The sequence below is a fragment of the Glycine max genome, chromosome 8 (genome assembly GCF_000004515.6).
Source record: "Glycine max cultivar Williams 82 chromosome 8, Glycine_max_v4.0, whole genome shotgun sequence".
Classification (NCBI taxonomy): domain Eukaryota; kingdom Viridiplantae; phylum Streptophyta; class Magnoliopsida; order Fabales; family Fabaceae; genus Glycine; species Glycine max.
In genome coordinates, this window is record NC_038244.2 from 7,773,728 (window position 1) to 7,799,591 (window position 25,864).

The following is a 25,864-nucleotide window of genomic DNA, read 5'->3' on the forward strand; positions in this document are numbered from 1 at the left end:
TGACTCCTTCATACTTCTTCTGAATGGTATTTATATTAATTATATACATTGTGCCTCTGATGAAGAAAAAATACTGAAAATCATTTCTCTATTTCAATCACCAATGAAGTTTGCAAGTCTTTATCAGCTAAGCCAATGAAAGTTTCCTCTCTAATACAATATTTGTTAATTTAGCATTCCAAGTGGTCACAAAGTGATTTTGGAAGTGCAAAGCTAGGAATAATATAATGCATTTTATTAGAACTTCTCTTCCTTCTAGACTTTGTCCAACACAAAATCAAACTCTTGGTTTTTGATTTCCCAGTGGTGGGAAGTCCTAAGTATCCCCCCATGCATGATTTTCAACTGCATTTACTCCCAAAACCATCTTCTGCTCATTTAATATGGAATTTTTAATTTAATTTTATTCTTACTTAATTTGTCCATTTGCCTCTTCCTTGGTAGCCCCGGAAAATAATAATACAATCCCACAAAACAACACATGTGAGATCACGGGAGATTGAGGTGCAATTTTTTTTTCTATGGATAGAAGCACTTTCTTTCACTCTATTAAATATCCAATCATACTAATTTTAACAGTAGTTTTACAGAATGACACTTTTAATCACTTTAGAGTTTCGTTAAATATTATTAACTCAATTGTTTTGTTTTAAAAAGGTCACATTAATCACCCGGTCTTTATAAAATTGTTTAGAAATTTTTAAATAAGTTTCTAAATTAAAAGAAAATTATAGTCGGATCCTTGATCTTGCATATTTTTTATAATTGGATCCTCGAAATAAGTTTATAACAACTTGAAACCACTAAAAAAATGTCAATCTCTGATGATTTTAAAATTAAACATATTTTTATCCTTATTGATTTTTCTACACTAATCTTGTTCTTTTTAAGTTTGAAAACATTACAAAAAACTCTTACAAAGAAAGTGAACTTAATAGTTAAAAAAACATCTAATGCTTATGTAATTACACAAAAATTAAAGGAATACTGTAATTTGTCAATTATATAAACTAATTTGGGACTAACATTTATATATTTTTTTTGTGTGTCTTGTAGTCAACAAAATGCGTCAATAACCACATTAATCATTTATGTATGGCAATATATTTTTTTTTAACTTTTTAAAATCTCAAAACATATCAAGTAAGTAAGATTCTTTTAATTGAATCTCTCTTTAGCACAACAATTCTTTTTTACCCAAAAATATCACACAAACATTAACAATCCTATACAAATAAATAAAACTAACTAATTAATAAATTAAAATAAAAAACAGTAAATCACAAAAAAAGAATAAATAATTAATTTGGTGGAATTTATGTTAAATACACGGACCAGCATTAACTTATGTATTAAATTTGTATTCATTTATATAATTTTGTTTCTTTCACTCTTAATCCACTTTATTAATTTTGTAGTATTAAAAAATTAATCACACGATTGATCATAAAAGATTATATAATTAGAGATGAAATTTGAAATTTGACATGGCATCTCACTGAGTCTGACTATTATCGATCAATTTGTATAGGAAACTGGTGGGAGTTTGCATAATGAATTCGAAAATTGAAACCAACCAAACCACACAGTTGGATCGAGACAGACAAAGAATCAACTCCAATACTACAACCTCATAGTGCACCCAATGTGGGTTTTCTCGTACCATATTGATTACAATTACGCCCACTCCTGTCTCTTAGCCATGAGCCTATCCTAACACCTTCTGATATTATGCTTCCAACTTCCACAAACCCAGAAACACTCAACTTCTAAGACATTTCTCCTTTTAATAATATATATGTTAGGAGAATAAAAAAATTGGTATATACAATCTTTTATGTTCTCTTCATCCATCCAAAAAATTAAAATGTCATACATTACTTAAAAGAATCAAATTCAACCCCTCTCAAACCAATAACTTTTACTAATCTAATCCATCACAAACTATTATATATAATATTTTTTTTTTTACTTTTATAATTCAACTATCAAACATCATTTATTGATTTTTTTTTTTCAATTAAGAGTGCATGCTTGTTAAATTGTTAATATATTAATGATAAAACTTTTGTATAAAAATTAAAGATAATGCTAATGCTATTATAAATATAATTACATTTGCTAAATCACATTCTGGCTTCAATAAGAATTTGTTTATTTGATTTTTTAAATGATTTTTTTATTAAAAATAGGTTTAATAATATATTATCAAATTTTCTGAAAAAGATAAAACTAAATAACAGTGTTTTTTTAATTTACAATATCAAAATGAACGTTTATTTTTATTCATGATATCATTTTGAGTAAACAATTTTAAACAAACTTTGTGTCCACTGAGATTAAGGCGGAACCTCACATCACCCAGGATATTTAAAAAAAAAAATACTATTACTTAATAAATTGAATTCAAATATTTTAGATAAATAACATGCCTTGTTAATGGATAGAGATTTTATTTTTTATGATCCAATTTTCGTTTTCGAAATATTTTAATGTACGAATACAATTATACAAATTTCGCAGAAACAATAATTTCAAATTTAAATCATGATAATTATGGAAAGAAAATTAAAGACGTATCATTTATACTGAAAACCACGAATATTTTCTTTTTACTATTTAGGATTATTCTTTATTTTTTTAATTGTTTCATGCCGTTTACCAAAGATAACATAAAAAATTAATTGATTTTTCCATAAAAAAATAATTGATTTGATTCATTTCAACTTACTAATTTACTAAATGCAGTCAATGCGTTCTTGTAATATTTTATTTAAATTTTAAAATGACACATTGAACGATTCTTTTGTAACTCATTTAATATTAACTTTGTAAAAGTGAAGTTTAAAGATTATGTATAATTTATAAGATATTCGGAGCAAGAATAATATTAAATTTAATTGATATTAAATTTAAAATATTGACAAAATTCAACCCAATAAAGATAATAGTAACAGTAATAATCATATCAGTCCTTTTAACTGTAAATTTATGTTATTTTGTTTGCCATTAAAAAATAAGAAGATATTATTTAAAAAATTTATTTTTGACCTTTTTATAACTTTATTAAGTAAAACAAAAGAACATCATTAACTGCAATTGTTACCGTTGTAACTATTTAATAAAAATATATTAAATATCTTTTGTATTAAATTTCAACATTAAGTTGGCCATTGGAGATCTTTTTTTAACACCATTATGGCAATATCCTATTTCAAAATTAACAAATTAATACATATTTCATCCGTTATTTTTATATATTTATATTCATTTATTTATTACTAAAAAGACTAAACCAATGACAGTTGTATGCACAAAATATTAAAACATTTTTTATTCATATAAAAAAGTACATTCAACAAATATGCAGCACGCAGTAAGAGGAATCCATTTACCGTTACAAAAATCAAGTTAAAATTTTTTAAAAACATTAAATATCATTTCACAAATAACTACTAGTACAAAATAAAATATCATTTCACAAGATTTCACAATTTACACATTTCAATCAATTATGAACCATTTTTTTTTTTAATGATTATCTTTATTAGATCCTTTAAGGATATATTTTTATCCATATAAAATTTGAATTTAAGAAATAGAAAAGAAATTATAAAAAAAAAAGAGTTAAAGAAAAGAAAAGTAAGAAAGAAAGAAAAAGATCAGGAGAAGCGTGAAGGCAGGTAGAAGAAGAGAGGTATTCCTTCTCCCGCCACATACCATAGAGATGCAAAGAAAGTGTCTAAGCACTTTCATTTTGGCGCCACGTGTTCCCTCCCCCACACCCTTCGAAATCTCCCCGTATTACATTCCACAATTTCACCGTTACCCTCTCTCTTTCTCATTTTTATTTTGGGCCCCAAATTTCTTTCTTTCTTTCTTTTTTATTCCTCATAGTAATATTTCTTTTGTGTATATATTATATTCGTTTTCAATCTCTCTCTCTCTCTCTCGCTCGCTACCGCGAACTCGATCGGCATCCATCGGCACCCACCCGAGGAGAAACGCGATTCCCTTTTCCCTTCGCAACTCCTTCTTCAGGATTCCAATTTCATCCCTATAAGCTTTCTTTCTTATTTTCATTTTAGGGTTTCTCTCATTATTCCTCTTTTCTTATTTCATCTTCTTCGGTTTCTTTTCGCACGCAAATTCTTTCGTTCTTCTCCTTTTTCCGTCCTTATCTTATCTCCTTTTTTCCCTTCCCCTTTGAATCCTCAGGCCTATCGGTTGTTGACGAGACAAAAAAAAAAAGACAAAAAAAGAAGAGAGTAGGGATTTCGATTTGTAATTTTATTTTTTGTTCTGTGGATATATTCGATTCTATTTTTCGTCCTCTGATTATATTCTAGCTGTTTTTCTAGGGAAATTATTGTCAATTGGGTTATTCACAAGAAACTCTGTGAAGTTTTTGGTGCGTCGTTTTAGTTTGCCATCCGAAATTGAGGGTTTTCTTGTTAGATCTCTGCCGGTCTCACACCTTTTTTCTGTTGTTTTTTTTTTTTTAAGGTTTTCATATTTTTTTCCTTTTCTTCTTGTATTGTTTTGTTTTTTGAGAAGGAAAAAAAAAGGGTCTCGAAAAAAAAATTAGGGTTTGTTTATTGGTTTAGGGTTGTGTACATAGATAAGTAGATAGATACATGCGATGGCGTTGAATTTCTCGCATCGACCGATTTTTTCTGAGGATAATTTGGTTTCGCCGATGAGGATGGGGATTCCAGAGAAGAGTGTTGTTGAGAATTGCTTTGATTATGGGAGAGATAGGAGTGGTGGTGGTGCGAGCCACGATGACATTCTCGATCTTTTGCCGTCGGATCCCTTCGGCATGGACATCAGCACCACCGTCACGGCCATCACCGGGTGGCTCGAGGATTTGGAGATTGTTGATTATGGTGGGTACCGTAGGGATGAGCTTGGGGCGAGTGATGGCAATTACCAGCTTTTTGCTGGGTTGAATTTCATTTGGAACAATGCTATGAGATTCCATGCCTCATGTGTTGAGGAGAAGAGAGGGTTTGGCGAGAGCTGTTCTGTGAGAAATGATGGGGCTGCTGCTGCATCGAACAATTTTGGGTTTGGATCTGTTAATAATTATGATGAAGTGTCGGGTTTGCCTGCTACTAGCGGGTCTGGTGATGTTGTGAGACGGGGTGGAGGAGGAGGCGGGGGTGATGAGCTTGCTCCTCACCCGGCCTTGAGTTTTTCTCTTGGTTACCTGGGTTTGTCTGATCTGCTTGTTGTTGAAAGGGTGTGTAAATCTTTACATTCCACGGTTCGTGGGGATCCGCTTTTGTGGAGGAGTATTCATGTGGATCAGCCTTTGAACGAGAGGATTACTGATGATGTTCTTTTGCAATTGACCAACAGGGCTCAAGGTCATCTCCAGTGCTTGAGCCTGGTCGAGTGTACCAGGATAACAGATGATGGTTTGAAGCGGATTCTTGAAGGCAATCCCAAGTTAACCAAGGTGAGCATGCATTAGCAATCTGTGTCTGTTGGTGAATTTCAAATTGAAACTGGGTTAATCTAAAGTATGCAAATGTGGTTATATGTGCAATTAATTTGGATCACGTTAGCTGGTGCTGTTGTTTTATTTGGATTAAATGTCGAATTTTTTTATTTTTTTTTACAGCAGGATGAAACTGTCTTTTGGGCATTAGTTAAGGAATCAATCGTGAGAAGTTTTTACGAGTGTTATTAGTGCACCTTGACTGTTATTTTCAACACACTTGGGGCACTTGTTGAAATAATTTTCAATGTGGTTCCTGATAATAATTTTTTATTTATTCATTTTTTTACCCTTAGGGCACTTGTTTGCTCGACTCTTTTTTTATATAGTTTAGAATGTCTGTAGATTATGCGCAAAATATTTGACATTTATACCATCGTAATTCATAAGTATTTATTTCTGGATTTCTTTTTCTGTCTTCCATTACAGAAAATCAATTTGGGGTTATTTTAGAGGTATGTAGGTATATGGAATGCTTATTTTTGTAAAAAATAATTAAGCAGTATATGCTTGACTCCAACTGTATGAATATGTTGGTAATTTGCCTACCTAACTGTTCTAATATTCTATTGGTTGGCTATTTGTATCAATTAATGCATTGGTGGAAAAGGTGCTATACTTTTTTGTGGCTTGTATAGGAAGTAAACCCCCTATTTGAAGGGTATTCATGAAATAAAAATTAATCATTGATCTAGTTGGGGCAAATTAATTCTTCAACTTATATAAAAAAAATATAATTAACTCTTCACCTGTCAACTTTGATTCATGCTAGCTTCTTTTACTGCTTTGATGCCATTCAGGTTAAATAATTCTTATGAATTTTACAGATATTGGATCGTTAAAGTAATTTTGACGATGTTTGTTATAATTTCATGTATGATGTGATTTATTGTTGGTCTGCTTGATAATTCCTGGCTTGTGTCTACTTTTATTGCATTAACTTCTCTGAGCATTGAATACTTTTGTGCTCAGCACAGATTCAGATTTTATTTTGTGTCCATATTTTACTACTAAGTAATTTTTTTCACAAAATTATGCAGTTGAGTGTTCCAGGATGTACAAGACTCAGTATTGAGGGTATTGTGACTATTTTAAAAGCTTACAACTCTATGGATACCCAAGGGGTGAAGCATTTACACATAGGTGGTCTTTATGGTGTTACACAAAAGCATTTTGAAGAGCTGAGGTTCTTGTTGGGGGCTGATAGTCCGCTGCTCCCACACTCTCACAAATCACACTATTATCGCAGGGGAAACTTGTACCTGTCCTGTGATGATGATCAAGCCATAGATATTGAAGTTTGTCCACGATGCCAGAATTTGAGGCTTGTATATGATTGTCCGGCAGAGAGTTGTCAAGGGGTGGAGCACACTACTCAGGTGTGCAGGGCATGCACTCTATGCATACCCAGGTGTAGCCAGTGTGGTCGCTGCATCAATGACAGTGAATATGAGGAAACATTTTGTCTGGAATTGCTTTGTTCTTCTTGTTCTAAGCAGCTAGTCAAATGTTCAGAAAGGGGAGATAGGAAGATTGGATCAGATAAATCCGTTGTTATTCATGAGCAAAACTAGGGTTTTTGTCATAGTATCCCATGGAAGTCTTTGTGAGAAAAAGGTCCCTGATGGAAGTCATATGAAATGTTGGGTGCTGTTGGAGTTGTGTGACATTCTGTATTTTGTCTCTCGGAAGTAGGATTCTTTCGGGGATTGTCCTGTTGGTAGAGAAAGTGGGAAATGACTTCATTTTTGTGTTTCTTGCAGCTACTAGAGTGTAATCTGCAGGAACCAGATGTTACCATGATTATTATTGATCACCTACTGCATACTATGGATTTTCAGTTATGTGGCACGTTGTGATTATGAGGTTATGAGGGCTGCAGTCCGGATGTTGTGCTTTTCAACATCACATTCAAATAATATTTGTGATTGGCTTTTATGCATGCATAACCAGTTTGAACACTGATCATTTAGACTTGTGTTACTTCTTCATTAGCTGTATTGATAAATTCACTCTTGCCAGGTTGTGGTGTATGTACTCTGTTTATTTTTTATTTTTGCCATCCTTGGAGGAGAAAATAAGGAAAGTGGTATTATGATGTGTTCAAATATCCATGTTGATGTCACTTTTAGCTCTAGCTTGTATCAAGTGAAATTCATTTATGGTGGACTTGGACCTTAAAAAAATGAATACAATTTATTATCTACTCGGGTATTTTCTGGGAAATCCGTTTCTGTTCTTATTTTTCCTGCTCGTTATTGAAAGACTGTTTCCTTTTTATGTTGGTCTCTATTGTCTCTTAAACAAAAGTGGATGAATGATTTTATATTTTGATTATAGAAGTCTAACCTGTTGGGTAATAGTGTTGGACATCTTAAAAAATGGAATGATTCATGTGTTTACATGAATCCTGTGATTATTTTCTATCTAATTTGCATTCATACTGTCTAGAATTTCTCTTATAATTACAATCGTTTAGCGTATACTTGCCTTCTAAGAAAGTTATTCTTCCCCGTTCAGTTAAATTTAGAAAGATGTTACAATTTTTCAAGCATATGAAAACTTGGAGTACGATATTACATTCTTAGTATACTTGTCTTCTAAGAAAGTTATTCTTCCCTGTTCGGTTAAATTTAGAAAATGTTGCAATTTTTCAAGCATATGAAAACTTGGAGAGTACGATATTACATTTTTAAAAAGCTAGTAGCTTTCTGCTGCTTGGGGAATTGGAGAAACTAAGGCATAACACAAATGAAAAGGTGTGGTAAAAGTCATTCAAAAATCATAAATTAAGTCTTTGTTGCCTTGTCCTGATTGTAAAGCTTTAGGGAGGGAGGATTACTATGAATGTGCTTGCTTTCACGTTCAAACCACCTAAAACCCCATTTGCGTTAAAAAATGACCTCAAGTTTTGGTCGCAAACTGAGTTTTGATTCCTTACGCTTAGAAGCAACATTTTGTTATTCAAACATTCACAAATGGCTTATGTGTTTATTAACAAAAGTACCCCTATAATTTAGTATCACTACAAAAAAAGTGCTTTTGGTGACATTTTTCATTGAAAGTGTTGCTATTGTACTTTTGCGACATTTTACTAAATGTAGGATAATGTTTAAGTTGATAAAGCCTTTTAGCAAAAAAATTGCATATTAATTGCAACATTTTGAAAATGCTACCAATCTAGCATTTTGTAACATTTAAAACATGTTGGCAAGTTATTGTAACATTTAGAAAAATGCTTCTTGTAACATTTTAAAAAGGTTGCCAAGAAGTTTTTTTTTTGGAGGTTGCGAAGAAGTTATTGCAATATTTATAAAATTATTTTTGTAACATTTTAAAAATGCTGCTAAGTTATTGAACATTTATACAAATGTTGCAAAGCTATTGTAACATGATAGTGTACATAGTAGAAGGTTCAACTGCTGGCTTATTCTTGCACTCTCCATTCTACACATGAAAGTTGTATAAAAATATATATCAGACTATCGAAGTAAATATGATTTTCAATGAGAAAATATTGATCTATTGTAGTGTATACTTTTTGTCTAAGAATAATGAAAAAAGGAAAGAGTACAACCCACAAGTGTTTGTACGTTATAAATACATATCAATTCATCTGTTATTGTTAATTAGAATAGAAATAAAAAAATATACACAGACACAACCAATTTTTGGCATGGAGTCATGGATAAAAAATATACATATGAATTTGATCCTAATTGAGCATGTAAACATTCCCTGATTCAGAGTAAACGTAAAAGAGGAAGAATGTTTAGTCATAGCATTTTCATTAAGATTTTCTTATTTCACACTCAGTTTAATCATAGCAATTTCATTAAGCTTTTCTTATTCCCTAACACTTTGGCTTCAGTTACTTCTCATAGTAAGAAAAATGTTTTCTCTCATTGAGCAACCACAGCCATCAAGGACTCAAGCTGAGGAGAACAATGAGCACTCTCAGAAAATCACCCTTGGGTTGGTGTTGGATGGTGACTTTCCATTGCTGAAACCACCTTCTTCACATGATGGATTAATAGTCCCTGATATCAATTCAAATGGTCGTTCCTTCAGGTATTCATTAAATTGTATTGTTACATTTTTATATATTAGTTCTTTTCATATAATTCCATGCAAAGTGGCGTTCAAGTAAGACAAATTTTTTCTCTCTCTAAAAACTAGAAATTATTATGGTGAAAGCGAGAGGCATAAATCTGTGAAGGAATTCTACCGACAACAACACATAGGGCAAACTTATGAATTTGTAAGCAAGTTTAATTTCAACAATAATGTCAAAGAATTTTGTATTTATGTGTATTTCAGTATGGTATTATCAACTATCAAAACTTTAAACTTAATGTCATACACAAATTAATATTTACAATAACTTCTTAGGTAATATTCTTATACGTAACTAACTTATTGCAGGCTAAGAAGATGACGGAGGAGTATGGGAAATTGAATAGAGTGGAAATGAGTATACGGGAATGTTGTGAGATCCTTGATAAAATTGTGGATGCCAGTGATTCCGATTAAGAAAAATCTCAAATTCAACATGCCCTGCAAACAGCTGAAGCTGCTAGAAAGGACTACCCTAATGAAGATTGGTTACATTTGACTGCTCTCATTCATGGTATTCATCACATATATGATCTTTTTTAAATACTAATTCTTAATTATTTATATTGATTTCACTTATTTACATTAATGTTTCAAAGAGGCAGAATTTCAAAATAAAAAAATGAGAATTATTTTATCTTAAAGTAATATTGATAATGACTTGATTGTTTTCATTGGTTTACAGATCTTGGAAAGGTTCTTCTCCTTCCAAGCTTTGGTGGACTTCCTCAATGGACTGTTGTTGGTGAGAGTTGTCCACTAATTAATCCTATTCGTGATTGACCTTTCAACTAATTTTCTTGACTATATAAATGGACTTCATACAAATCAAAATTTATGAAAATCATATGATTACCATGTCAATGATTCACCAATATAGTTAGAATGACAATATATATATAATTTTTATGATTTGAAAATAAAATTAAAGTAGATTTGTCACTAGCTCAATTACCATGCATTGCCTGCTTTTGAAGCAAGAAATTGATCAATTTATCATTTTATAGGTTCTAGGAGATTCGTTTTCTCTTGGTTGTGCTTTTCAGGAAGCAAATACTCACTTTAAGGTATGTACTAAATACTATTTTTCTCAATAAAAGAAACCTTGTATATGGCAAATATTTGTGATTATATATTCAGCTCACCAATATTTCTTTGAATTAATTATAGTACTTCGAGGGCAACCCAGATGGCAAAAATCCAGCTTATAATACAGAAAAAAAAAGGGCTATATGCCACAGGATTAGGACTGGACAATGTAATAATGTCGTGGGGACATGATGAGTACATGTATTTGGTGAGTCTATATAAACATGTAAATATTGATCTTGATGTTATAAAAAAATTGAGACAAAAATAATGTTATAGATTATTCACGATCTAATTTATGCACTTAACAACGCATTGAAATCTATATATGCAGGTTGCTAAGGGAAACACCACCACTTTACCTTCCGAGGCATTGTTCCTTATCCGATAACACTCTTTTCATCGTGCGTATTTTTACCAAGCTCTACTATGAACTAATATAACCATTCTCAAATGTATTTAACAATATATATAATCTTGCAGCTTTATACCAGACAGGAGCATACAAAGGCCATAGAGGATGTTAAGAACTTCAAGTGGCAAGAAATATTTCAGTAAGCTAATTATTTTTGCTTTAGGTTTTAGCATATCAATGTATATCTTGTCTTCACCTTAATTTACATATATAACGGAACTGATTACGTTTCTTATAAATTATGCAATATAAAACACAGCAAGTATGTTCTCTACAGCAAGAGCAATGTGCGAATTGATGTTGAAAAAGTTAAGCCATATTATATGTCGCTCATTGAGAAGGTGGGCATGAAAAACTTTTCAGATGCATGTATCTTAAGTTATATATTGTTCAATAGAAATAAACCTCCTTTCTCTGCTATTTTTTGTACTCATTTTTCTTTCTTGTGTTTGCAGTATTTTCCCCAAAGCTCAAATGGTAAAGACAACAGAAAGTGGAGATGAAGTGCAGGGACTAATGAGTAAGAGATTTTCGGTTTAGTTGTTTTCCTTGTACATATTTGCTTTGCCTCCATGGAATGAATAAGACTTCTAGAAGAGCTTTCTTCTAGTACCAAAATTAACCTTTATTTGCTTCTTTTTAAACTGTTTGCTTAAGGAATGAAATGAAAGTATATCGTTCAGAATGATTCCTGTGTTTACATGTATCCTGTGATTATTTTTTATCTAATTTGCATACATACTGTTTAGTATTTCTCTTATAATTAACAGCAGTTTAGCGTATACTTGCCTCCTAAGAAAGTTATTCTTCCTGCTCGGTTAAATTTAGAAAGATGCTACAATTATTCAAGCATATGAAAACATGGAAAGTACGATATTACATTCTTAAAAAGCTAGTTGCTTAATTTCTGCTGCTCGGGGAAATGGAGAAACCAAGGCATAGCATAAATGAAAAGGTGTGGTAAAAGTCATTCAAAAACTAAGGGATGGGTTTTTGCAAGATTTTAAAAAGTATAAATAGAGTATTTGTAAAATTGTTCTAGAGGTAAAATATTTCACTTCAAGTAAAAATGAATAAGTGTGGCTCTATATTTTGAATATCTAATCTATTGAATGTATCAGATAAGTTTTTATTTATTTGAAAAACTAAAGAGAATAAAAACTGTTGAGGTGGGTGTAAAATAACTAAGAAAAAATTGAGAATTGAACCACATTGAGAGACGACCAAAATGCTATTGTGGTAAGAAAGAACGAAGATTATAATTATAACTTAGTTATATGCATCTCAATTCGCACATTTAATATAAGTTGATGCTGCTTCAAATAGATTTATCATTTTTAGTCATGTACTTGTGGATGGAGTATGTTTTTCCTTTTTCTAGTAGACATGCATGTCAATTTAATCTCTTTTTTTCGATAACAGTCAAATTAATCTTTTCACCAGTTTATCTTGAGGGTATTTTTTGTTTAAAAAATATTTTTTAAATTACATTGTTTTCAAAACGAAAATTTTCAAAAATATAAAAACTACTTTCAATTTTTTTCAGAAAAATAAAATAAAAAACAAAAAACCAATCAACTATATCACAAAAGCTTCACCTAGAAACGTCTAAGAGTGTAAAATGCCAGTTAGCTTTGAAGAACACTGTACAAATGCTGTTAGCTTTGAATACAATAGGGCGCCAAAGGCAGTAGCTAAAGCACCAAATCCGTCTCAGAAAGCAACTAACAAATTGGGAAATGAAAATGTTTTGGATACAAAATGAATGCATAGTGAACTCTAATCAGCTATAAAATTCAACATGGCCTGCAAGTTCTCTGCAAAATAGCTTTGTTTCCTGAGCTAATTTTATACTTTTAGCAATTGCTACCCCTGTCTTTTGGTGAGTAGATGCAGGCTTATATGATTTCACCTCTTCTTCACGACCCAGAAGTAGAGCTTCCCTTGCCGGAACCACATTTTCCCACCAAAACTCGCGTAGCATATCATGTATCAAGTTCCAATACTCACGCTCCCTAAGCACGCGAAATATAGTACTTCCGTTTGGCGTCCAACAATACAAATCAACCCATTCACAATCCATTATTTCCATCTGGCCCTGAACTTGAGGCATGTAGTAGAAAGGCATTTTCGACCAAGGCAAGCCAGCCTCAGGTTTGCCCTTGTTATATGGACACTTGACTTCCAGTATCCCAAGTTGTGGGGGGCACCCAAGAACACCGTCAGGGGAGGCACCAAGCCAATCACAAGACTGCTTTGAATGAACTGCAAACCCCATTGAGCTCACCTCATTACCTGTGATCTTTTTATATTGTTCTACAGCTACTGCTTCTTTGAGTGTTCCCCATGCCATGGCATTATTTGCTCCCATGATTTGTGCCTCTGATGCAAACACTTTCTCTTGCCAGAGCTCAGGGCGACGACTCCCTTTCCAGAAGCCCAACGCAGTGCCAAATGTGCTGGTAGTAAGTTTGTCCTTGCGAAGGGCAAACCACTCCTCTGACCGTTGGGGGACATCGGCAAGCGAAAGATTGGAAGCCAAAACTTGAAAGGAAGGGGAATTAACAATTATAGGGTCAACTGAAGATATAAATGGTGAGGCACATATGGTAAAATTTCTCAAGATTCCTTTTGCATGCTTCCTCTTGGGAGATGATGATACACATGTTGTCCGGAGAATGCCACTGAATCTAGTCATGTTGGAACAAGTTGCTGCTGACATTGTCATCTCCATTCATTCAAAATTTCTGAAGTACCTGACAGAAATTGTATGACAATAGCCACCAAGTAAGTTGGATGAGATAAGTTCTATAAAAATTGAAGTACACAATTTGATTTCAAACTTATGGGAGAAGTTTAAGTTTAATTCGTTTTATCTTCTTATTTTCTTCTCGTATGTAAGTTTTTACAAATTCAAACAAGGCCTAAATTGAAAGAGGAACAACAACACAACACTGCGTAAACTATGGAACATTTGGTACACTAGCTGCTGTTCTCATACTCACTCACAATCACACAACACAAAATAGAAATGCCAAATTTTTCCACATAAAATATACATTTACTTCTGCTCAGCTAAAAAGCACTTTTGTTATAATCAGTACAAAACAAAGGTATTGTTCTGATTTTATAATTCATCAATTCAGGTTCTCCACAGACCTGCCTAAACTGACCCACCCAAATACCCTAATTCGCTTAAAGATTAAAATCCTCAACCATGGAAAGCAGAACCATGATAGAGAAAACAATTTCAACTTCACAACTAAAGCAAAAGCGGATAATTAAAAAAAAGAAAAAAGAATCAGAGACGGAACGAACGATAACGATAATAATGAAAATACATTTCTCATTTGTAAACATACACAAAAAAAAAAAAAAAAAAACAGATTTTCGTGGATGCTAACGTAAACCTAATGAAACGAACAAGAGTACCTAGGATTCGTCGAGGTGTAGAAATCCTAGGAATGAGTTGCAGAGTAGAGTTGAGTTTCTTTTCAGCTGCGAGCGATAAAATGAATGAAGTATGAAGCAAAGAATTAAACGATACAGTACAAATATCAATTCAATCGGTGTTCTCTTCCTTCGTTTGGGCCAACAGTAAGGGCTTTTGGAAATTGCTATAGCCACTCCTCTTTTATACTAATCACACTTCCTAGGCTTTTTCCATTGGTGTAGGCCCATTAGTCTGGGACCGAAAAAAAGTTGTTAGTAATTTCACTAATTTGGAGTCAATAATGGTTAGTCCCGGACCCAAAGAAGAAGAAAAATTGTCACTTTGCAATTTTAATGGCTTTTGACAAAAATGGTTAGTAATTTGGTTAAATAAACAATATGATTTTACCCTGATTAGAGACTATGGGACATCTCTATGGTTTGGGTCTTTTTTTTTAGTATTTTGGTTCATGTTTAAATTTGTTCTCCCTGCAAAAGATTTTTTTGAGTATTAAGAAAAATCAAGGTTGGAATAATCTGAGCTAGCTAGTGTTTCATAGGTAGAAAATATCGGGGCAAAATAAATTTTATCATTTTTGAACTTGAGTTGTTTTTCAAAACTTAATACGGAAAATTTGAAGTACGTAATTAATCCTCTTGCATTTGAGGCGAACTATAATCATTAAATCTGAAACAAAACTATTAAGAGCATACATGAGTCTTTGCACAAAGTCTTGGAAGAGAGAGAGAGAGATGTACCATGATAGAGCTTTGACATAAATAAAGCAAAGAGGGAAATACTATATGATCATGGTGGAAAGAAGATTATGTAGAAATTTTTCGTTGATTAAAACAAAAAGAAAACATTTCTCCCTCTAATCCTATTTATAAAATTCAATTACCTAATGTAGTATAATAAAAGAAAATGATTAATTTAATTGATCATGTTTTATTTTTTTTTATTGTTGTCATTAATACTCATTTTTCTCTTTATCCTAATTTTTTTCTATTATAATCTCTCGATTAACTAAATATATTTTAGAATTAAATATATCTTAGTCTGAAAATAATTAATATAAAAAATATAATAAAATGACAAAAAAATCAAACAACACTTTTAATTTGAGTGTTGCAGATAGGACAAAAAGTAATATCATATTATCCTTAAGAGTTAAATCTATATCGGGGGTGGGGTTTCTCTTCTTTTGCATCCTTATGAAAGCTTCAATTGTCCTGAACCATAAATTACTTGCATTAAACAATATTGAATAGTGACACACAATTAAGCTTGGTGCAACGGCTGATGACAGATGTTGTCTTGAGGTTCAATTTCAAGCTTAAGAGACAGAGGGAGCTAAAAAAAATTATCGCTCAATTTTGAGGTTCTGTACATTTCTCTAGCTTTCTGTGCAACTAAATAAGAGGATATAAAAATTAACTTTCTTTTCTTTTTTTTTTCCCAAACAACTTACAAAATCTTCTCATTTTATGCTTTTATTCTTTTCTTTCTTTTTTTTTTCTTTTCATTTTCTCTCCTTAATCCATATAAATAAGGTTTGAAAGAAATTAAATTAAACCTTAAAATATATTTATATGAAATTTATGTATAAAAGTTGATTCTTTAAGATCTATTTAGAGAGGTTGTGAGTTTTTTTATATTTTTTATTTTTAAATATAATTTTTAAAATGAAATTAAAATGATTTTTAACTTAATTTTAAAAAATATTTATTTTCAAAATTAAGAAGAAAATAATTAATAAATTTGACTTTTAATTTTTAAAAAAATACACTTCACAATGATCCTCTAAATCATCGTCATTGTTACTATCAACATTGACAATATCATTACCGTCATAACTAATAATGTTATCGGTATAATTTATCATGACTTGTGTCATTGTTACTATTATCATTGTTGCTAATATTGTCATCATTATTAGATAAATAGATAAATTTATATGAATCATTTATTTTTTTTGTTAAATATAAAAATGAGTAGATTATGAAAATATTATAGTCTATGGTTAAAACACAATTTCATATGAAAAAAATCATATTTTAAAATATGACTTTCAAACGTCACAATTCTTTTTAAAATACGACTTTTCTGTATATTATAGTATTTTCAAAATCTACTCATTCATAATTTTTTTAAATTAACCTATTCACTTAAATTTATCTTATTATTGTCATAATATACTACAAACATGTCTTCTTCTCTAACAAAACAAACACATCCTTAATCAATTTTTTTTTTTAAAAAATGAGTTTATTTTTAAATTAATAATTAAAAAAAGTAAAAATAATTTGTAAAAACTAAAAAACTGACTATAATTTAAAAACTTTTAAAGTTATAACTAAAAATCCCGGAGCTTGTAGAGTCTAGTCAGTGAATTTGCGTAAATTTAGACTAAGGTGCTATTCAATATTTACTCTCCAATCCTCTGATTCTGTGGACATTGTGACCCCATTCCATTCCATTTGGCTGAGTCTGCAAACCGAAAACCAAATAGGACAAGAGTAATTATGCATTTGGATTCTAATGACTAATGACTAATAATGCTTCGTCTTCCTCTTTCATCCCACATGCCTCCAAGTCATGATGTGACAATACTTCAATTAATGACAACATTCTGCTTCTCATTTGCTAATAATCCTTGGCCTAGCAGTAAATGTTTTGGTCGGGATTTGAATATTTAATCAACTAATCAACACAATAAATTATGCTCATCTATATATTAGATTTCACCAAAAAAAAAAAACTTAAATTATTTTTAAAGTTAATAAATATTTTCAACATTACTCCTAACAAAACAGTTTCATATATGCTTCACAAACTCTAGTCCCTTTTTTTCGAAAATGAAATTCATAAACTTAAAATAACTTTTAATAATTTTTGCGTTAAATCAAAAAATTTATGTCGAATAATTTTATAATTAAAACATCTAAACATAAATTATATTATTTCAAAATTTTCTTTTAAACACACACTTCAAAATCAATTTCACAAAATCAATTTAATTTAAAATTAAGTTTGTCAGCAATCATTTAAGTATGTACTGGTTGAGGATATCCTTGGTGCAAATAAAAAGCATCTATATGTTTATCTTTAAATTATATTTTCTTATGATTATCTTTAAATTATATAATCTTACTAATAAAGTTAAGAGTAAATAACATATTATAAAACAATAAATTAACAAAAAAATCTTTTAAGAGTATATATAAAACTTTTTGGAGAGACCTTAAATGATTCGGTGGGTTAAATTTTCATTCCTTATTATTATTTTTTTAATTTGCCTTTAACTAACCACGCCCAAGAAGACAATGAATTGAAAATTGGTTATAATAATTTTTAAACAATGCAAAATAATTTTGTAACTTTCAAAGGGAGCAAGATGGTTCTTACAGTTTTATTTTAAGAAATAAATAAAATTAATAAGAACAGAATTATAAATAAAAGTTTTTTAAAAAAAATATATAAATAAAAGTTGCCGTCTGTTAATGTTTCCCCAAATATTCCAAGAGCATCCAACGAATGAGTAGTAGCCGGTAATGTAAAAAAGTTTCATTAAAAACAAAAAACGGTAACGTCAAAATTAACTCAGTATTTTAGTCGCCTTAATTTATATTAACACATGCAAAGTGCAAACTTCTCTCATTTTGATTTTTGACTCAACTGAAGTCGCAACTCGCAAGGCAAAAGTAAGAGTAATCGACAATCATTTGAAGTGAATTGTAACTAAAAAAATAAATGAACAACATGCAAGTGAGCTCATTGATAATTAAAAAGTGTAAAATTCAACAGAACAACAGAAAAAACAAATAAATTAAAGAGGGGGCCTACTTTAATTTTACCTAATGACCACATGGGTCATATGGGTAAAAAATATTAGAAAGGTCAAAATATTAGTCTAAAGACATGCTCTTATAGATCAAACAAGATTAATATGTTTTCACTATAATAAATAAATAAATAAAAAGTTTGATTTTTTTATACATTGAAAACAAGGGGCAATTAGCTAGGGTGGTCAAGGAATGAAATTTGAGTTTAATGGACAATTTTTTTCAGTAAAAAAATCAAATCAAATTAATTTTAAATTGTTTTAACTGATTTGATTTTATATCTAAATAGTCAAATTTAAAAATTAATTCAAAATTGAACTTATTTTAAAAAATTGATTCTAAACTAAACTAATTTTTAATTCATTTTAAAATAGTTTTAAGAATCAAATCAGTTTTCAATTTATTTTTAAATTATTTTTTTCAAATAAAAATACATTTAAATAAAAATCAATTCCATTAATGAAACTGATTTTATAAAAATAATTTGATTAACTGAATTGATTTTATAAAATAATAAACTTATTTTTTCTTAAATTAATTAAAAAAATCAATTTGATTTAAGTTATGTTATAATCCGATTCAATCCCATTGAGTTATTTTAACACGCGTGAAAGGCTATTGAAACAGCTAAATAGTTTTATAATAGGGAGTTGTTTGTTTATTAGTTTGTCTCTATGTGATTTTAAATTAAAATTTATCTAGGTATATGTGTTTGTATAGTTGTCCTTTATGATATTATCTCCTTCATCTGTTCATCAACCCTTCTTCTCTTCCTGCGTCACTGTTCTGTGTCGTGCACCGATGCACGGTGACACTACAATTCTTTACATCCCCTTCTCCTCCACCCAAATTCTGCCTGCCATCTCCACCTTCTTTGACGGTCTCTCAGCCACCACTGCATCGCTAGTATGAAGTCAACAACTTCACAAAATTGAAGTCTCATGATTTTCTTCTTCGCCTAGGCCCAAGGCAATGTAAAAAAAAAGAAGAAAGGACACCCAAACAATAACAAATGAAAGGGAAAATCATAAGGAAGATGTAATTATTACATAGGAGACCCAAAGCACATGCTTCTACTATCCACGGCTTTCAACCACCACACACAACCAATCAACACCAAAACTCTCCCTTTCAAATCCATTATCCGTCGATCTTGGGTGTCTAATTCACAATGATTTCTGTCCCTTTTAAAGTTGTTAAAACAACGTTATTTTTAGAGTTGTATTAATATTCAATTATAAAAATATTAATATAACTTTCAAAATAACATTATTTTAAAAGGACAGTGAAAAAACAATTTGAAAAGAAATAATAAATAAATTAGATTCGAACAAAACAATCATAAAAAAAAATGAAGAACAATACTATCTTTTTAATTGATTAATGGCAAAACAGTCCTTCTCTATTAAAATATTAAAATATTCAGCATATTAAATAATTATTAATACCAGAAAAAACTTAAGGTAAATTTTTTTTTATGCATTGTACACAAGGAATAAAACTTCTCCACCACAGTCTATACTTGAAAACAAATATATATCTATTTTGTTGATAATTAAACTTTGTCAAGTCATTAAGTTAACGGATTTTTAAAAAAAAATCATTACCTAAACCAAAAGTGATTTGGGTTTGATTTAAACACTATGAAAACCTAGTTGCACCCAATCGAAGTTAAGGGCTAACGGACATAGCAGTTCCATGTGTGGCCTTGACCCTCCTTTAATCTTGTCTTAAAAAATTTGTTACATGAATGAACTCATTGCGTTTAAGTTATTGTCCATTTTGTCTCTTGTATGCCTTCACAATTATCCTTTGAAAGACATCTTTGTAGGCTAAGGGAAAAATGTTTATACCACCATGGACTTTTTGGAAACTAGAAGACTTCTACAGTTGCACATGTGGCTTAGACCTTCTTTCCTAGACTAATGTTTCACTCAAATTACTCAAATATGTTGTATTGTTAGGTTAGTCTCATTTGAGGTATTATTTACTTTGACTTTCACACTTCACATATTTGTTTAGGAAGTTTCATGTGTGACTCAAGACACATTAACACAAATGTTCTACTTAAGTTCAATAGTATTATTAAGATCATTTTGATATATTTTTTTTTACTCTCATGAGTCTTCATGATTTTGTCTCTTAAAAGACTTCATGGGTTAAGAGGAGGTTGTTTTTCAATTGTCTTTGAACTTAATGTTTATTCAACCTAAGACATTTTAATGGGCTGGAATAATGACCTCCTAGTCCAAGTTAAATAGCTAGAGGGCTTATCAATCATCCCAAGTGTGATGTTGGTCTTCTTTCTGAAACTAATGTTTCATTTAAATATGTTACATTATTAAATTTAACACATTTGAAATATTGTATGTTCTTTTCTTTTATATATATATATATATATATATATATATATATATATATATATATATATATATATATATATATATATATATATAAAATGAGTCTTCCCACAATTGTATCTCTTAAAAGGTGTGTGATTTAAGAGAGAAAAATACTTATAAACTATCAATATATGTAACTTAAATTCATATTTAATATAAAACTGTTTTGGTAGTATTTCGAGTCTGAAGTCCTTATTTTATATTATTTCATCATGTTAACACGACGATGCCAAAAGTTTCCAAATATGGTTGCAACAACCTCTAGTGGTCCAATGGCACTTCTCCCCAATAACAAAGGACAATAGGATTAGGATGGCATCCTGTTCTCTAAGGTGCTTTCTTCCACAGATGGGGCTGTACATGGATAGCCAATATTCTAAATGCATGCATCGACTTTTCTTATTTGATTCTATTCTTGATACTACTTCTAATTTAATTATGATTATGTACTAATCCCGCTCGGATGATATATATCCTGAGACTTAGGCCCATTGTCATTTTTCTTACATTGGTTATTCTAAAAGTAGCCTTTTTTATGAACTATAAACATATATAATATGATTATTTTTTTCCTGATGAATATGATTTATTTTATATTTAAAGTTAAAATTTAAATTTTGAATCATTATACAAGTTATTATCACTCATATGAATCGTGTTAATTATTAATATGTGAGATTATAAATAAAGAAAACTTTCATAAACTTTACAAAACTTATTTATGGTCAATGTCATTTATTTTGGTATTCTTTTGAAAGTATTAGTAGGAAATTTGTGTCGTGACTGTAGTGGATCTTAATGTTGAACTTTGGCATGAAATGATGGATTAGTGATTTTTGGCAAGTGGTGCAAAGATGGCTGGCATGATGACCATGGCCACTTTAATTGAAATGAGATTCCACAGCCACGGGGGATAGGAATCGCATTATATGAATATGAATTGAAAGATTCTGATCTGATACGTGAACTAACTGACTCAGCAAAATTCTTTTTTCCTTTAATCGAAAATCAAATCACGTGTTAGTGTGGTAGTGCATTGGCCCCACGAGACTCACACACAACAAGCGTAGGTAGCTGTTGTGCGCGACACACGTCAACGTCCAACAAACACATGCCTCGCTCGCTGCGAAGATAAGTTCACAACTAACGACGGTGTGAAATCCACACTGCCAAATCATCTCACGTACGTACATCGTGACATGGAATCATGGATAAAGATTGTAACGAGTAAACAACACCCCCTCTTTTTCTTCTACATTTTCATCTTTTCTTTTTAGTGTTTGCTCATTTTTTAACAGTTGATTTGCTAGTTGCTAGGACCGTGGCAGAATCTGCTAAGGATATTTGTCCCCGGTTTTGAGAATGGATTTGAATTTTGATACTATGTATATCATGACTTTTGTAGCCTACGCGCAAGTACATTTTTTAGAATATATAATATATATGATAACTTGTTCTTTTATAACTTGATCGTAAAAAATCATTTTATTTGCGAAAATAAGATTCCATATCTAGCTATTTGATAGCTACGTGACTTTGGTCTTCAAAATTAACTGTAACATGTAGCGCTGCCAATTACTCTTCTCTCAATCCATTCTGACATTATTTCAGGCATTGTTTGGATGCAGAAATAGAGAACATATATATTTTTATAAGCTTTTAACATTTGGTTTAATTTTTTTGGCGGGAAGAGATAGAGGGAGCTAAAATTTTGTCTCACTCAATTTTTGAGTTTTAACACCTTACAAGTTACAATTAAGAGATTTAGAAATGAGAGAATTTTGTATGTTAATTGGAATGAATTATTCTGAATTATATAAATTTATCTAACCATTTTAAATATATAACACTAAATTAATTTAAGTTTTCCTTCTCTTTTTTGCCCTGTCCCCATAAACTAAATAAGATATTTCAACAAGTGAAGGATGTGTGTCTTTTTGGTAAGAGGATGAGAGTGATATTTGTAGGGGCAATATTTAACTATTTGTAACACCAGCGGTGATGTATGAGCTGGATTGGTGCTAGCTAGTTACACTACATATATGGCTCACATGTGACATGCCATGTGAAATAATACGAATTCACTTTTTTTTTTGGGTACATAATACGAATTCTCCTTGAATTGTTTATAAAATAATAATGCAACTACAGCAGAATGTTTCTAAATAAACAGGTGAACATATTGATATACAGCAGGATTGGAATAAAATATGGTTAGTCTCACTGTCCCAATTACGGCCATATTTATTGAAAATGGACACTTTATCTTATCAAAATGAATACCTAACACATTAACCTACCTACGTCCAATTATAAATCGCTCCATATACATAGTCATGGAATATGGATGCCATGTATAAGACATTCTTCAAACGTGTGTTTAATAAAACCTTGCATAAATAAACAAAAGATAACCCCTAAAAGCATCAGTATCCGGGGACCGTAAGGCATGGATTCATAAGAAACCATGTGGCTAGTGTGATCAGTGATTTAAATTATTGCATAAAGAAAGCTTGTCCTTTTCGTCATGTTAAAGTTTTGTTTGTCAACTTTGCCCTCCACTCACCATTCATATATGATGATATATTGATATTGATACATACATTAATTAGATAAGATCCCCATACTGATCGAATCCATTGCCAAAAGGCTTCGGTCCAAAAGACTGACAGAATATCATGCTAGGGCACGTACTAGTACTACTTGCTTGTGAGTTTTTTCATTAAAGTTGTAATATATAAAAAGAAATTGATGGAGTGTGATTGACAGGAAGGGTCTAAGGATTAAAGGGAGCAAGGATGAGTTTGAATTCTTTCACTAACATTTTAATAAAAATTACAATTAATATTGACAAATAAAAAAATATAAAAAGAAATTATTATCATATACATATATAAAGAAATTTCAACATATGTTTTTTTAAATCAACTTTGCAAAACTTAAAATAGATTTTTTTTTTTAATTTATAGGAATCAAAGATATAACAAGAGAGTTTATATCAACTTAGATATTCTACTCAACCAATTAAGTTAAATTTTGATAGTAAAATGATTTACAACAACTCACAAAAGATAATGGTGCCAGAGTGAATATATAGATGTGGATTGAGGGGGATGCTTTGTTTAGGGTTAAATAAGGTCATTATTAATATTATATTATTAAATAAATTATTTGGCCCGTGCCCTACACAGGCTAGGCCGAAATAGCCTAACTCAATTTAGGTTATGCTTTTCAGAGTTCAACTTGACCTGACTTGCAAGCCTAATGGGCTGGCCCATCGGGCCGAACTCATTTTGACTGCTCTAGTGGCTATGAGCTTGATCAAAGGTGTTCTGGTATTCCTTATTCCTTTAAGCTATTCCTTATTTCTTTGTAACTTGCGTTTGGGGATAGCAAGGTAGCTGATCATGAGTAACATATCAAATTATAAACATGATTAATGCAAGTAGGATATCAATTGTGGTGATTCGGCTTTGAACGGTTGCGCCAGCACGCGGCTACTGGAAGATGTTCGGTCATCACGTGTTTCATAACATGGATCAAATAGCTTTTATGGTGGGTTTGGAATTAATACACGTGGGGATCGAGGTTAAAACTTGAATGGTTGGCACATGATCGAGGTGGAGTGCATGTAACGAAGATGAGGGATTTTGGGTTATAGCTTTTTACCCAAATTATAGTACGTAGTACAACCTTATACAGAGGGATATATATGCTTTAAATGGTATGGTGGTTATCTGAATATTTCGGTGGTTGGTCACATTGTAAGCATCAAGTAGGTTTTCAGTTTAAATGCTTTTGGATTTTTTCATGTAAATGAATAATGGTTGGGTATCCCTTATAACCAATGCTAATACATACCAAGTGGAGGGTGTGCTTGACTTAATTTGGAGAAAAAGTAAAGTATTCTAATATTATGGATACATTGCGCAACAGTTGAAATTTAATTTTACCTCTTCGATTATAGTTTCCCACAACCTTCCAAGGGACGACGAAATTGACCAAAAATTCGGGTCCAGGCAACTTTCTCTGGTTGGCCTTTGCGATAAATTCTTCCCTTCTCTTTCACTTCACCCATAATGAGAATTACACGTCATTAAATATAAATATGGATGACGGCAATTTTTTTTATGACTTTTCTATACATGTTTGGTAGGGTGTAAGAGGAGAAATTAATTCTGAATGCTTTCGGGAGCGAAATCAGTTTTAACAAACGTCACGTTCTGCCGCTTTCACTAACAAAAATGCAAAGAAGTGGAAATAAAAAAGAAAAAGGAGTGCAGTGATGAGTAAATAATGTGTAAATGATTAATTAGTCTCTCAATTTGTATTTTTCTGTCTCTAAAATTAAGGAAAACATAAATAAGTCTGTCAAATATTTTAGGATTTTATTTAAGTTCTTAAAAATAGTTCTTCTTTTTTTCTCAGTTTTGTTCTTAGTCTAGGATTTAATTAATAAAAAACATAAATTTAAGAACTAAAATAAGAGAGAAAAAAAGAGTTCATTTCAAGGACTTCAATGAAACTCTAAAAGTTTCATGGACTTTATTTGAAATTTTTTAGTTTCAGGAACAAAAATGAAAGTGAGATAAAAATTTAAGCACTAAATTAGTCATTTATTCAATAAGTAATATGATAAAAAAAATTAGAAAAAAAATGAATATATGTTTTTATAAGAATGATTTGACTATGCTTCATAAAAAATAAAGAATGCTTTGACTAATTACCCAAACAGATTCAACTATTTTAAAAAACTGGTTTTGTATCAATACAAAGGAACGCGTGAGGGGTTCCAAATCTAAAACGAACGAGTACTAATCACAGAACAAATTATTCATATACAGAGTGAAATATTAATATAAAAAGTAATAAGTGGTAATTTAACTATATTTAAATCTAAATGTCTGTCAAGATTTTGTCCCCTTTTTACCCTAAATTAATATTTTCAATAATTTGACCCAAAGCATTTTATTGGAATAAACTCATTCAAATATTATTATATGTTAATATTATAATAGTACAGTTTAGCAGCAAGTATACAATAATAGTGTCGATTAT

General features: G+C 30.8%; 2 protein-coding genes and 1 pseudogene across 2 annotated transcripts; 2 read left to right on the forward strand and 1 right to left on the reverse strand.

The window, feature by feature from the left end:
• Positions 1-3,693: 3,693 nt before the first annotated feature.
• Positions 3,694-7,712, forward strand: LOC100807460 (F-box protein SKIP14). The gene is made up of 2 exons (XM_003532664.5): positions 3,694-5,464; positions 6,547-7,712. The coding sequence occupies exons 1-2, from the start codon at positions 4,643-4,645 to the stop codon at positions 7,078-7,080; spliced, it is 1,356 nt and encodes a 451-aa protein (XP_003532712.1). The 5' UTR covers positions 3,694-4,642; the 3' UTR covers positions 7,081-7,712.
• Positions 7,713-9,283: 1,571 nt separating this feature from the next.
• On the forward strand, positions 9,284-11,801 carry LOC100807999 (probable inositol oxygenase; annotated as a pseudogene).
• A 1,001-nt stretch (positions 11,802-12,802) lies between these two features.
• On the reverse strand, positions 12,803-14,656 carry LOC100810654 (uncharacterized). Its single transcript, NM_001317589.2, has 2 exons — positions 14,559-14,656; positions 12,803-13,882 (listed from the first exon to the last, which is right to left on the reverse strand). The coding sequence occupies exon 2, from the start codon at positions 13,858-13,860 to the stop codon at positions 12,910-12,912; it is 951 nt and encodes a 316-aa protein (NP_001304518.2). The 5' UTR covers positions 13,861-13,882; positions 14,559-14,656; the 3' UTR covers positions 12,803-12,909.
• Positions 14,657-25,864: the final 11,208 nt, after the last annotated feature.